This window comes from Erinaceus europaeus, chromosome 10, assembly GCF_950295315.1.
Source record: "Erinaceus europaeus chromosome 10, mEriEur2.1, whole genome shotgun sequence".
Taxonomy (NCBI): Eukaryota; Metazoa; Chordata; class Mammalia; order Eulipotyphla; family Erinaceidae; genus Erinaceus; species Erinaceus europaeus.
Genome location: NC_080171.1, coordinates 39,929,061 through 39,943,809, shown reverse-complemented (window position 1 = coordinate 39,943,809; position 14,749 = coordinate 39,929,061). Strand labels below are relative to the sequence as shown.

Genomic DNA, 14,749 nt, shown 5'->3' with positions numbered 1-14,749 from the left:
CCGATTATCCAAATGAAAGTATCATTCAGATAGTTTGATACTATCACAAAACTTCCACAGATTCCATGTTTGCAGATGAAAAGAAAAATAAGTGGTATAAAGTTATTTAATGGAAAATTCAGATTCAACAGAAGCAGAGGTGGAAGAAAGAGACCTAATTGCTCCACTTTTAACACACATGTTTTCCATAGACGGCTAGTTTTCTTCAATTTTCATAATTACAATTTCAGGCAGCATCCTTCCACTCCTGCAGTTTTCCCATTTGTGGGTTACCATTTCCTGTGTATTTCCTTCCTCTGGCCCACTTCTTGGCCACATTAACATTATTTCATGTCACAAACGATACTACAGGTGGCCAGAGCAGGTTTAAGAAAGAAAAAACTGCAGCGGAAACCTGTTGTGGTTGCTTTGTATGAAATATTTGCTGAAGAGAGGCCCAAATTCTTGGCCAAAAATGAAACTTATGAAAAACTAGAAAGAAGTCTATACTCTCTCCGTCATGATCATTTCATTAATCAAACATCAAATAGGCAGGTATCTCTGAAGTTATGAAAGTAGTACATAAACATAAAGGCAATTGTGAACTTGGAAGTAAAGCCAAGGATATGCATTTCTGGCATGTAACTAGTAACCCAATATTTACTGAGGTATCCTAGGTTAGGGCTAGTTTGGTGCTTCATTTTCTAGAAACCTATAATCAATGCAACAAAATTCACACCCAAGATTCTGTAGTCTACAAAAAAGTCAATAGATTTTTTGCTTAACAGTGAAATCAGTGTGTGTGTGTGTCCCTTAAGTTCAGGGATGGGAATGAGACTGTTAAGGAGGCTAAAATCCCTAAGACACCTTTGTGGAAAGAGATAGAATCTGGACTGCACCTAGAAAAAGTGATAGAATGGAATTCAAATCAGGGTAGTTGTGTGTGTTTATGCAGGATCACAGGTGCCAGAAAGTCAAGATGACAAGGACAAGATGCAAATATTTCTCAAATATAGAAGCTTCTGCTCTCTTTGAAATTGATGTTTTGATGGAAGACGTGCCTGCACCTCTGGCTATTTATAGGATAAATTCCTATAACTACTAGAATATGTTTATAACAATTCTCCAAAGGCAATTTTCTTTGTGGGATGAGGTAGCTAACAGATTCATGCCAAGCATGTTGGCAGTGTCTATTACTTGTTATCTGAGGGAAGCCGAACTTCCATTTATGTTGCCCTGAGAAGTCAAGCTGTGGCTTAATGTCCTAAATGACCTGACCACATTTATTTCAGTATGCTTTCTGCTGTGAATATGCAGGTGGAGAAACTTAACTATTTGCCAGGGCACTGACATTAGATGTGTCCCAGGTTGGAGAGAATGCAACCAAAGCTTGTTATCATAAGAAGAGGTCAGGTGGGAACACACACATATGACATTCCTAGCTAGACAGTGTCAAGTGTGTGTCCTGTTCATCTTAAGTTTCCAAGGAATATTCATTTGTAAAGTTCATGTATTCTATAACATTGTTCTGACAGAACAGCAGGTTACATACATTACGTAGAGTATAACTCCAAGGGAGAAAACATAAGGGTAAATGTGCTTGAAACTGTCATTATCCAAATGGCATAATGCCAGGTACATTCCTTTGATACTATAAAATATAGAGTTTATTCCAGTTATCCATGCACAATCATCGGACCCTTAGAGCAGCAGCCAGGCATTCAGATTTCTAGGTGTTTGCTGTGGCAGTCCAACCTCTCTACTGCCTATGGTCAGGAGTCTCTGACATATCTAGACTTCACCTTAGAGCAGGATTTTGTGGTAACAGGATAGAGGCTGAAATATAGGCCTCTTGGTAAATTAGCCAAAGAAATGTACCTTGTAGACAAATAACAAGCAAACCATATATTTTGCAAACATAGTTGCAAAGGTAATAACTAGTAGGTTTTCCAGTAACTAATACCAGGAAGTCTGGAATCAGAAAACTTCTACAAAAGCTGTCTCCATTGCCTTCTCTCCCTCCTCTACCGAGCCCACCTCACATTGCCCACCCAACTTCCTTTCTGTTTCTTCAGTGTTGGGGGTGATGTCGGGTAGGTTCTTGTTTGTAGCACAGTATTTGTATTTGCTGACTCCTCTTGCCCAGACACTTGTCTTGAGGCCCTGGAGCAGACTACCTCTTTCTCCCCAGTCAATGTCTCAGCTCACATTTCACCCCTTTTTACTAGAACTATTCTGACCACCCTATCCAAAGTTTGCTTTTGCAGCCCAGCATTCACCAAAATGTCACCCTCTTTATTTCCTTTACAGCACCGGGGACACATGGAGTAGGTCTTGTTCTGGCCCTTCCCTGTAGAACTGCCTTGTTCATTGCTATCCCCAGCATACAGTAGGTGCTCAATAAAGTGCATGTTGGATGGATCAGTGGCCATGGGGTGTCCATTATGCTTAGAACATACTAGGCTCTCATTCTCTCCCCCAGCCCCTGACCCCGTCAAGTGCTACATTATTCTATAGATCTGGGATGGCTTGTGTTGCTATGGCATCTGTTACAGCATATCTTTCTTCCTTTGTTCCTACCTAGAAAAGCAATAACAGGCATGAGGATATTTCAGATATGGACTTTAAAGTAACATTGGTCATTAGATGAATGCTAATAAATCACACTGGGAACAACTGCTGGCTTAGTTCAGTCCTCATTTCCTGTATGTGTTGTAGCCATGTTGGGATGAAATTGCCGCTATGCATGAGCTGAGATTTAAGTTTCTGACAGCCCTCTCCATGAAGCCCTCACAAGTTTTCCTTTGTATGTCACTTTTCTGGACTTTATTTTCCTTCTTGAAGTAGTACAATGACATTAAGTCTGTTTCCATCCTATAAATTATGATCCAACAGGCATTGTTTACTTGTTGAAAGAGTTTAAAGAAACTGTTCTCTTCCTGCCCCTTCCCCCAGCCCCTGCACATTTGTGGGTTTTTCTCAGCAGCACACCTGATGACTGCTGTACAAAATCTGCCCAAGTTAATACTCATTTGTAGTTGGATTGGCTAATAAATTATACAGAATATGTTCTCCAGTTACCTGGCTTGGATTTATAAATGAAATGCTATGATGTCTTTTCATGTGTCCTTACTAAGGTAACAACACTGATGCATCTATTCTTCTGCTCTTGAAACATACTTTATTATATTTTCCAAAACATTTACAAGTGTTATAACATGTCAGAGCAGCTAGAAGATAGTGCTATTTCACTTACTTTCCATATATTCTTGTCCTTCTTCCCCCCCCACCCTCATTTTCATATTAGAGAGTTATGCTTCCACCAGGGAATCCGTCAAATTCCTGCTAATTTAGTCCAATATTATTACATGCAGGTGCTTCTCCCATGGCCTCACTGTTTAGTAAACAGTAGTATCCACTTCTCCCTCTCCCTCTTTCAGCATTGCAGTGATAACACACATCCCTGCCAGTCAGACATGAATATTGAAGGAGCCTGGAAGAGAGGCTACACGGGAAAGAACATCGTGGTCACCATCCTGGATGACGGCATTGAGAGAACCCACCCAGACCTGATGCAGAACTACGTGAGTGTTTACTTGACCTGGGGACTGTATGTCATCAGCAGCAAGGAAACATGTCATCATGAAAAAAAGAGGAAAACAACTGAAAATGCACATAACATTTAGCATAAATTCTTTGTGTAGTTCTGTTTGTGTAAAATATGCACTCTTAGGGCACAGGAAGCTGAGATAACACTCTCAGCTTCTGAATGATTTTGATATTCTCAGTGACAAAAGGCAGGTGATAAGACAGTAGAAATCCAACAACACCATCTGCTACTGACAACCACTGCTTTCCTCAACAACTATTCTACCTTGCCTGGCATCATTCTTAGTTTTTTTCATAGAGAAATAGTGTGCTTGGAAATTTTCTCATTACTCTGCGTGTCTCTTCCTCTCTCTGCCTCTCATTTACCTTTTTTTTTACAAAAGATTAATTTAGCGCAAAGCACAAGGACCTGAGTAAGGATCCCGGTTCGAGCTCCCGGCTCCCCACCTGCAGGGGAGTCACTTCACAGGTGGTGAAGCAGGTCTGCAGGTGTCTATCTTTCTCTCCCCCCTCTCTGTCTTCCCCTCCTCTCTCCATTTCTCTCTGTCCTATCCAACAATGACGACATCAATAACAACAACAATAATTACTACAACAATAAAACAAGGACAACACAAGGGAATAAATAAATAAATAAATAAATATTTTTTAAAAAAAGATTAATTTAATGATTTTGAACACACACGCACACACACACACACCACTCTGAATTATGCATGCTGGGAATCGAACCCAAACCCTCCTGCATGCGAGTCCTGTGCTCAACTTGATGAGCCCCCCTCTCCAGTAGCTGCTGCTCATTTTGAACAAAAAAGACATTAATGGGGCTGGGGAGATAGAATAATAGTTATGCAAAAGCCTTTTAAGCCTGAGGCTCTGAAGTCCCAGGTTCAATCCCCAGCACCACCATAAGCCAGAACTGAGCAGTGCTCTGGTCTCTTTCTCTCTCCTGGTATCTTTCTCTCTGTATCTACTCTTTCTCACTAAAAAAGTAAACTAAATTTAAAAAAAGACATTAATGATCAGCATGCCAATAGTCCTTATAAGATCAGTCCTCTTTTTACAAAGAACTATAATGCGAGGACACAGAGAGAACAGATTATGGAATGAAAATTCTGAAGCAAGGAGGAGTGTAGAGACTCAGCATTCTTGTTGAAAACCTGGTACCTAGTGCCCACTGCAGGTGGCAGTTTTTCCTAGACACTGGGGCTGCTGTCTATCCTAAAGGCTTCTGGACCCCTTCTATCACTGGAAATAATTCAAGGACCCCTCTGTCTTCTAATTTCCAACATTCTCCTCCCATCAGCTTCTCTTCAAATTAGATAAAGCATAGTGATTATTTCCCATTATACTTGTCTGTCTAATCCCAAGTCATGTTTCATTACATCCCAGAATTCTCCCTAAAATAATAAAATTTTTTTAGTAAGGAGACTATGATGACTCCACATTATGACTTTTCAGTTCCCACTAGGACAGCAGAAACTCTCACATGGACTCAGATCCATTCATATCTATGACTTCTAACTTCCCTTCTAACCTCTTTTCTGTTGACATTTGTTTCCACCAGGGAGCTGTTTAAGTATTCCTGAATTTTCTGCATGTTAGCATTCATTTTTTTTTTGTCTTCTTCAAATGGGCAATGGTGTATCCGCTTACAGTTTTCATTTTTACCCTTGAAAATATAAGCATCTTACAGGATAGTCTTGGGGTGGGTTGACAAGGAACTTTGCCTCTGTTTATGCAGGACCCCAATAGAGAATCCCGAGCTATCAAGAGAAGGGTCGCATATTCTTGGGTCTTTCTCTTCTATATTCCACTTGCTGACCTCAGAGAGAGTGATTTCAGTGGGGCCAGGTGGTACCACCCTGGTTTAGTGCACAAGGACCTGGGTTTGAGTCGCTAGTCTCCAGCTGCAGGGGAAAAGCTTTACAAGTGGTACAGTGGGGCTGCAGGTGTCTCTCTCCCTCTATATCATCCCCCTCCCTCTCTGTTTTCTGAATATCTATATCCAATTAAAAAATGAAGATAATAAAAAAGTTGTAAAAGAGAGTGGTTTCAGCAAGCCTTCTCAATCACATTGTGCCCTCAACTGGCAGAGAATTCTAAGATGGGCCCTGTCCTGGGATCCCTTGTACACATGAGTACAGTGACCATGGCCTCACTTTGTAGACTTGGCCTTTTCCTTCTTTCTTCTAACTCCCACCCCTCTTTCTCATTCTCTCACTGATTGTCTTCACCTTGGGAAGAGCTGTTTTCTCTACACAGCAGGAATTACTTCCTGTATTTGTGAGCACCTCTCCTCTTACCTCTTACCTGCTGCTTCAGCTTTTCATCAAGCCACAAGGAAAGACATTCTCTTCTAGTCTCTTCAGTGTTTCTCTCTCACTGGTTAAATCTCACTTATTATATTTAGTCTCTCTAAAATTGGTTTTTCTTTTGTCACTTAAACCTGGGAAAACTCCATTTTTATCTTGGCAAATAAAGTACTTCCAAGTCACCTTTCTTGGTGTACTGGGAACTGGCACCAGCAGTTTCTGATCTATTTTTAAAATTATTTATTTATTATTGGATAGAGAGAAAAATTGAGGGTGAGGGGTAGACAGAGAGGGAGAAAGGAAGAGAGACACCTGCAGGCCTACTTCACCACTTGTGAAGCTTTCCCCTGTACGTGGGGACCAGGGGCTTGAACCCAGGTACTTGCACACTGTATTTTTGTGTGCACGTAATCAGATGCACCACTGCCTGGCCCCCACTGTTTCTGATCTGTGAGGACCTTCCTTCACAGAAAAATCTATGGTAATTTTAGAATAAACTTTCACTACATTTACCAGATTCTCTACCATTTTCCTTTTGGTTTCAAAATCCAGCCAAACTATAGAGTTTGATTTTTCATAATGAAATATTCAAAATTCCCCTAGATCAGATGATTTTCTGACAGTATTTTTTACAATGAAACATTGAAACAAAATTCTAAGGTATATGATTTGTCACTATAGTTTGAAAAAGAAATAGGAACCACTGATTCATGCCATTCTTACAAATCATTTGAATGGCTACTCCCACCCTACTTGCAAGTAAACTTAGATAAATGTTATGTGTCCTCATAACACAGAGCTACACAGAGACATTAGTTTGTCCCTTTATTTATAGAAATGAGGCCTGAAAATTAAAGTAAATTAAGCCATTATATAAAAAATTTTTAATTATCACTATCTTCTAACAAATTCTTATTCTTTGTAAAGAAAGGCCTGTGTTGTAGTCCTGATCCCAAGACACAGAAATATATTTGATTAGCTATTAGTAGCTTCAACTTAATCATGATTGAATGTATTTTAACTTTGTTCACCTTTTGAAAAAAAAAAATAAAAGTACCATGATTCATCAGTGCAATTAGCAGCACCAGGACATATAGAGAAAAGTATGTTGGATGAGGTGTCAGTTGTCCTGACAAGTGCCACAGATGGTTTCTTTCATGCCCTTAACTAGTCTTGAACTTCTTTTTTATTTTTTAAATTTTTAAAATATTTTATTTATTCAGTGAGAGGGAAAGGGAGAGAGACAAAGTCACCTGCAGCTCTACTTCATCACTTGTGAAGCTTTCCCCTTGCAGGTGGGGAATGGGGGCTAGAACCCTGGTCCTGGTATGTTGTAATGTGTAAACTTAACCAGGTGTGCCACCACCTGCCCCCCTCCACCTTTTAATAAAACTATCCTAGTATGCACCCTTTCTGTTATCAACATTGAACCTACAAAGTGCCCCTTTATATGAAAGCAGGTACTTCACTATCTTTATATTTAATATTTATTTTGCTTAATTTCCCTCCATATGGTTCAGAATCTGTACAACAAATTATTTTCAGAAATAACCCTTTAGAAAGATTTAAAAAAAAAGGCAAAATGGTAACATTTACATTCACTTAAAAGCCAGTATTATACAGCATGACTTAAAACATTCTATATTAATGTTATCTACAGTGATACAAATTCAATTGATAGAACAATTCAGTAAATTCATTTTAGGAATTTTGGTATCTTTCATAATCATTTTATAAGACAAAAGAATTGTAATCTTAGGTGAAACTATGCATGCATTTCCTAAAATCCCAAGATGCCAGATGTAATAAATATCCAATACTATTTTTAATCAGCTTGCCAATTATTTTCTATTGATTTTTTTGTCCTCAAAAAAAAAAACAACAAAGAAATTCAAAAAATGAAGTAAGAACTGGAGGGTTTATAGAGAGGAAATTAACTTGATTCTAGATAATCCAGAACTACTTCGAAGATAAAGTGGTAATTAAGGGCATCTTTAAAAGAATTTGGTAGGGAATCCGGCGGTAGTGCAGCGGGTTAAGCGCAGGTGGCACAAAGCATAAGGACCTGAGTAAGGATCCCTGTTCAAGCCCCCAGCTCCCCACCTGCAGAAGAGTCGCTTCACAGGCAATGAAGCAGGTCTGCAGGTGTCTGTCTTTCTCTCCCCCTCTCTGTCTTCCCCTCTCTCTCCATTTCTCTCTGTCCTATCCAACAACGATGACATCAATAACAACAACAATAATAACTACAACAAGGGCAACAAAAGGGAATAAATAAATATTTAAGAAAATTAAAAGAATTTGGTAAGGGATCACTTCTGAGTAAAAGAAAAATGATTCTAGTTTCAAGAGTGGTCTGGACACATCTTTGGTCTGTGAAGATTTCTTCATTCTCAGGTGGAAAATATGATACTGATTGCTATTAAATGAGAGGCATCCTGAAACCCCAAACCTTGGCTGTTTTATGTAACCTAATTACTCTCTTCCAGAAATGTGTTTAAGAATGCATAAGCCTTCAGGTTAATGGTTAATTACTGAATATCCGTCTCCCTTCTCTCACTTTCTCCTCTGTGGCTATAGGATGCCTTGGCAAGTTGTGATGTGAATGGGAATGACTTGGATCCAATGCCTCGTTATGATGCAAGCAATGAGAACAAGTAAGGCCCACGTAGTGGATGACTGGGGTCATTTATTTTATTTTATTTATTTTCTGCTCTCTCTGAGGGATGTTGTTTGCTTCAAGATAAACAAGCATCTTTTCATAGAAGCTTCTGGATAATTAAGATGAAAGATTTACACAGTAAGGATGATTGCTATGAAAATCCTGGGAGACTAAGCATTACAAGTTCCTTAGAGAGCAGCTGGGGTGGGAAAGTGTTGACTCGCAGGCATTATTTGACGTGCAGCCCTTTTACTGAGAAACAGCTTACAAAAGGAAAGGCAAAACAAAATAAACCTCCCTAATAGAGTTCATTCTCTTAGATTCAAAATATTTAATTGACTACTATGCCAAAAGTATTTTCTTCACCTCTATTTTGTAATGACTGCATTTAAAAAATATTACTATTAGTTATACTTTAATAGTAGATACAAAGAGAAAGACACAGAAAGAAGCTAGAATACTGCTCAGCTCTGGCTTATGATAATGTTGGGGATTGAACTTGGTACCTCAGAGCCTCTGGCATGAGAATCTTGCATAATCATTATGCTGTCTTTCCTATTCCTGTTTCCTAGTAATGTATCTGAAATACCTTTCTTATCTCCAGCACCTATTTAGCCACATTTGCATATTCCAGTCAGTGCAGTATCCTGTAAAAAAAAATTTGGGAAAAAAAAAATCTACCCACTATTAAAAAGGAATATCCTAACAGTCCTCAAAAACTATACATGGGGACTTTAGTTTGATCACCTACGAAAAATAAATAAATAAAAGAAAGTATATGGGAATGTTTATTCTTGCTTAAGATGACCCAAATTATTTAAAAGGTTAGCTTTATTTCTTTCTATGCAAAAGCTCCCCCAGGATATTACTGTTTTAAATACTTTCATTTGAATTTTCATTTGCATGTTTTAGTTTGGGATCACAGAAGTCATGAAGAGATATATTTAGACTACCTATTAATTGCTATTTCCATTCTGCATTTTTCTATAGGGAAATTTACTTCAGTTGTGTTATTTGATGTAAGTTAATTACTTGGGTTTGGATAAAACTACAAAGCCATAGATACTGCGGCTATACATGGGTAATTTTTTTTCCATCTATAAAGATGACACAAAAAAGTTACTGTGAAAGAGTTGCTGGTTTTTAGTATTAACAGGATGATAAAGTGGTAAAATTAACATATATAGGACTTTTTAGAACATACAAAGCAAAAAGAGAAAGGGGTCTAAATTAAGCTGGATATACTTGTTTCTGCCAGACCTGATCATTGTTTAAAATTAGAGTGAATTTCACATAGTGGGATATGATTTGTTGAGTTAATGTAAGATGCTGAGGTAGAAGACCGTCTTATGCCTCAAAAGTGTTTTTTATCTTATAGTTACTTCCATATGAATGTGAGGCAATATTTTTATTTGTTTTATTTGCATTTAATTTCTCTGTAATAATGGTTGTTCTCTGGTGACTAATATTTTTAGCTACAAAGTCTTCATGTGTAGACAATTCCCCCCTCCCCCACAATTAATGATTGTTTTTTATTAGAGATATAATGATTTTTCAGGACAGTTGTTGTCACATGAGTCCAATTTCTTCTATTATCATGATAGATAGATATATACATCACTCCCATCACCAGTATAAGCTCTCTAATACCACTGAGTTTGTTTGGAGGTTCTAGCAGGGGAGTGCAGCTATATCCTCAACCAAAGACCAGTCCATTTCTATTCAGGAAAGTTGTCCTCTTCAACTGAGCATGTAGCTTCGAGAGGGACACACATAGAGCAGGGAAGGAGGAAGAGGACACCCACCTATCCAGCCAAATCAGCTAAATCAACCCTCATGATTAGTGTGAGGTGACAGATGTCATAGCCAGGTAGCCTTCACATCCACCATTGAGCATTGGGTCCTCAAGGTCCACTTTCCCACACATCCTCTTCCACACCCATCCAGTCCTTACCCTTACTGCAACAAACCACACCCTGTCCACATTTTGCCCTGTTTTCTCCCTTTCCTTATTTCTTAAGTTCCATCTATAAGTGAGATGATGCATATTTATCCTTCCCCTTGTGGCTGATCTCAATATGATTCCTTCGAGTTCCACTCAAGATTAGGCAAAGGAGAGGATTTCATCATTTCTTATAACTCAGTTGTTAAAGGCATGGCTTGAGTATTGACTTTGATAACATGTTTTATAATTTTTATTTATAAGAAAGAAACATTAACAAAAACCATAGGATAAGAGGGGTACAACTAACTCCATACAAGTCCCACCACCAGAACTCTGTATCCCATCCCCTTCCCTGATAGCTTTCCTATTCTTTAACCCTCTGGGAGTATGGACCCAGGATCATTTTGGGGTGCAAAAGGTGGAAGGTCTGGCTTCCGTAATTGCTTCCCTGCTGAACATGGGTGTTGGCAGGTTGATCCATATTCCCAGCCTGTCTTTCTCTTTCCCTAGTGGGGAAGGGCTCTGGGGAAGCAGGGCTCCAGGACACATTGGTGGGGTGGTCTGTCCAGGGAAGTCAGGTTGGCATCATGGTAGTATCTGGAACCTGTGGCTGAAAAGTGAGTTAACATATAAAACCAAACAAATTGTTGACTAGTCATAAACCTAAAGGCTGGAATAGTTCAGATGAAGAGTTTGGGGTGGGGGGGAGTGTCCTGCATTTTGTAGATAGTTAGTATACCTGTTTTAGTTATCTTCCAAAGGGCCCATGACTGTTACTAGGTTTTGTTTGTTTGTTTGTTCATTTGTTTGTTTTTCGTGAGCCAGACATCTGATATGCAGGTAGACACAAGTTATTGTCTGGGGAGATGATGTCATTAGTGGAAAAAGGACCTGGAATCTGAATCAGGGAAGAGAGTGGCTTCCAAATATGGGAAAGGGGTATAAATATCATTGACTATAAATTCCATCAATTTGATGTGATCTGGGGCCCATATTCAGCTTAGGAGCCCATGTGACCTCTGAATCCCTGTAGATCCAATCTCATATTCCAAGCTGCCCGAGATTCAGAACCCATCTTCCTCAGGTGGAAGATAGAGTATGTTGTCCAGCTTCCCTTAGGAGGATGGAACATTCTCTACCAACCACGTTGAAGACAAGGTCCTATGGGGGCCCACAAAGGAGTCTATTGTGTTGTTTCTGATAGAGATGGCCAGTAACAATGGAGAGTGGGATTTATTCAAGGTCTAGGCACATCCTGTCTGTTTGGGAATCTCAGGACTCCCGGCTAGTGCCCCAGCTGATGGGCTGGCCTGATATTGACTAAAGAGTCATCATTAAAGTATGTCAATCTCTTGCTCTTATTCAGCTTTTGTAGTCCTTACTTTGATAAGGTTAGCTTTGGAGTGACTGAGGGAAGTGTAATAAGAGATAGGTGAGGAGATTATCTACTTCTAAGTAGACACTATTTCATTAGGAACTTTATGGTATCTTTTTAGGTCTTTCTACTTGCTCGCTATATATACTGACACATTGCAGACTAATGTGCACTTTTGCTTTCAGGTATATATTTTGCCCTAATTTATGGATACATGTGAACATAATGCTGTATTTCATGGGATCTGGTCTATATCTAGGTTTTGGCACTTTGTTAGGAAGTGAACCACCTGGAATGGAATTAGAGAATACTATGAAAGGAAAGGTCTCACCCAAGTAATGAGGCTGAAGGGTTAACATTCCAATCTGATGTCTCTGGACACAGTCTGAAGTGAAGCGTGCTGAGGTGGTACTCGATGTGTTGATTAAGTTGAGTTCAGCAGATGCGATATCATTTGGTATGAATTGAGAATAGCATGCAGCAAAGTGAGGCCCACCCTAGAGGTTCCAGGACTGGGGGAAATATAGGCTCTAAAGAGGAAATGGGAGGTTCCTGTTGTCTTAGGTTTTAAGAAGGCAATAGATAGTTATTGCTATAATCAAATTATTTGGCAGTTGGGTTAACTATGAACATCCCTTTGTTAGGATTTCTGTATCATAGACAGTATCAGTCTAATTTATGTCCTTTGACATTATTTGTATATACCTGTGTGTTATAGAGTAATGCCACCAGTTGTTTCTATTCTCCCTGGTCTAAGCTTTTTAGAGAGTCAGCATTTAAAAGATTCAGCCTATGGTCTGTACATTAAAAAGTTTGAGATTTTCAATCATTTTCCCCCTCTCATATTAACTAAATAGTGATTTATATTACTACAGTTTAATAGGAGTATAAATGAATACCATTCCTACCACTAGAAGACTGTGTTTCATTCCATCCTCTCCCCCCCAACCCCATCCAGTGAAGCCGAACATCCATCCTCACCCTCAACCCAGGGTGTTTACTTTGGTGTCCTACTCCAAATTCAATCAAATCCTGCTTTGAGTTTCCCTTTCTGTTATTCTTTCTCAACTTCTGTTTATGAGTGGGATCATCCCATACTCATCTTTATCTTTCTGACTTAGCTCACTTAACATAATTCCTTCTAGCTCTATCCAAGATGGGTCAGAGAAGGTGAGTTCATTTTTTTTAATAGCTGCATAGTATTCCATTGTATATATATACCACAGCTTTCTCAGCCACTCATCTGTTGTTGGGCACCTGGATAGCTTCCAGGTTTTAGCTATTACAAATTTTGCTGCTATGAACATAGGTGTATACATATCTTTTTGGTTGGGCATTATGGAATCCTTGGGGTATATCCCCAGGAGAGGAATTACTGGGTCATATGGAAGGTCCATGTCTAGTCTTGTGAGAGTTCTCCAGACTGCTCTCCAGAGAGCCTGGACCAGTTTACATTCCCACCAGCAGTGCAGAAGGGTTCCTCTGTCCCCACAGCCTCTCAAGCATTTGTTGGTGCTGTCCTTTTTGATGTATGCCATTCTCACAGGGGTGAGGTGTATCTCAATGTTGTCTTTATTTGCATTTCTCTGACAATTAGTGACCTGGAGCAATTTTTCATGTGTTTGCTAGCCTTTTGGATCTCTTCTGTAGTCAGTGTTCTGTTCATATCCTCTGACCATTTTTGGATGGGGTCATTTGCTTTTTTGTTGCTAAGTTTGCTGAGCTGTTTGTATATTTTTGTTATTAGTCTCTTGTCTGATGTATGGCATGTGAAGATCTCCCATTCTGTGAGGGGTCTCTTTGTCTGTATGATAGTTTCTTTGGCTGTGCAGAAGCTTTTCAATTTGATGTAGTCCCATTGGTTTGTTTTTGTTTTAGTCTTCCTTGCAATTGGGTTTGAATCATCAAAGATGTCCTTGATGTTTAGGTGGGAGAGTGTTCCACCAATATTTTCCTCTAAGTATTTGATAGTTTCTGGTTTAACATCCAGGTGCTTGGTCCATTTGGAGTTGACTTTTGTTTCTTGTGAGATAAAGTGGTTCAGTTTCATTCTTCTGCATGTTTCAACCCAGTTTTCCCAGCATTATTTATTGAAGAGAGAGCCTCCTTCCTCCATTTAATACTTTGGGTCCCCTTATCAAAGATTAGATGTCCATAGGTGTGGTAGTTTAGTTCTGGGCTTTCAATTCTGTTCCACTGGTCTGGATGCCTGTTTTTGTTCCAGTACAAGTTGTTCTGATTATGATAGCCTTATAATATAGTTTGAGATCTGGGAGTGATATGCCTCCATTTCTGTTTCTTTTCCTCAAGATTGTTTTGGCCATTCTAGGTGTTCTCTGGTTCCAGATAAATGATTATAATTTTTGTTCTATTCTCTTAAAGAAACTTGGTGGAACTTTGATGGGTGTCACATTAAATTTGTATATGGCTCTGGGGAGAATATACATTTTGATGATAATTCTTCCAGTCCATGAGCATGGGGGGATGTCTTTCTATTTATTGATGTCATTTTCTATTTCCGTGAATAGTGACTCATGTTTTCGGTATACAAGTCTTTCACTTGTTTGATTAGGTTTTATCCTAGTTATTTTATTGACTTTGCTGCAACACTCAATAGAATGATTTCTGGATAGCCTCAGAAGAGTTTCTTTACTTTTAGTATTTGTTCTTTTGATTGGGACTTTGACCTTAATATTCTGAGCTTAAGTTATCATGGGCATAATAATACTCATAATGTGTAGCAATAACATATAAGACAACAAGCATACTGCTGCTTATACAGTGGATGCCAGATATGCTACCTGTAATTATTTAGTTACATTTCATACTCTTCTATCCAATACTTATAACCACTTAAAAATTACATA

The 14,749-nt window shown here is 38.9% G+C and overlaps 1 protein-coding gene across 1 annotated transcript in view; it reads left to right on the top strand.

Annotated features, from left to right (window-relative positions):
• PCSK5 (proprotein convertase subtilisin/kexin type 5) overlaps window positions 1–14,749 on the top strand; it is a 357,422-nt gene that overhangs the window by 162,315 nt on the left and 180,358 nt on the right. Inside the window, exons 4-5 of the mRNA XM_007536380.3 lie at window positions 3,420–3,563; window positions 8,481–8,557. Of these exons, the coding sequence (XP_007536442.1) occupies window positions 3,420–3,563; window positions 8,481–8,557 (221 nt within the window). The remainder of the gene's footprint in view (window positions 1–3,419; window positions 3,564–8,480; window positions 8,558–14,749) is intronic.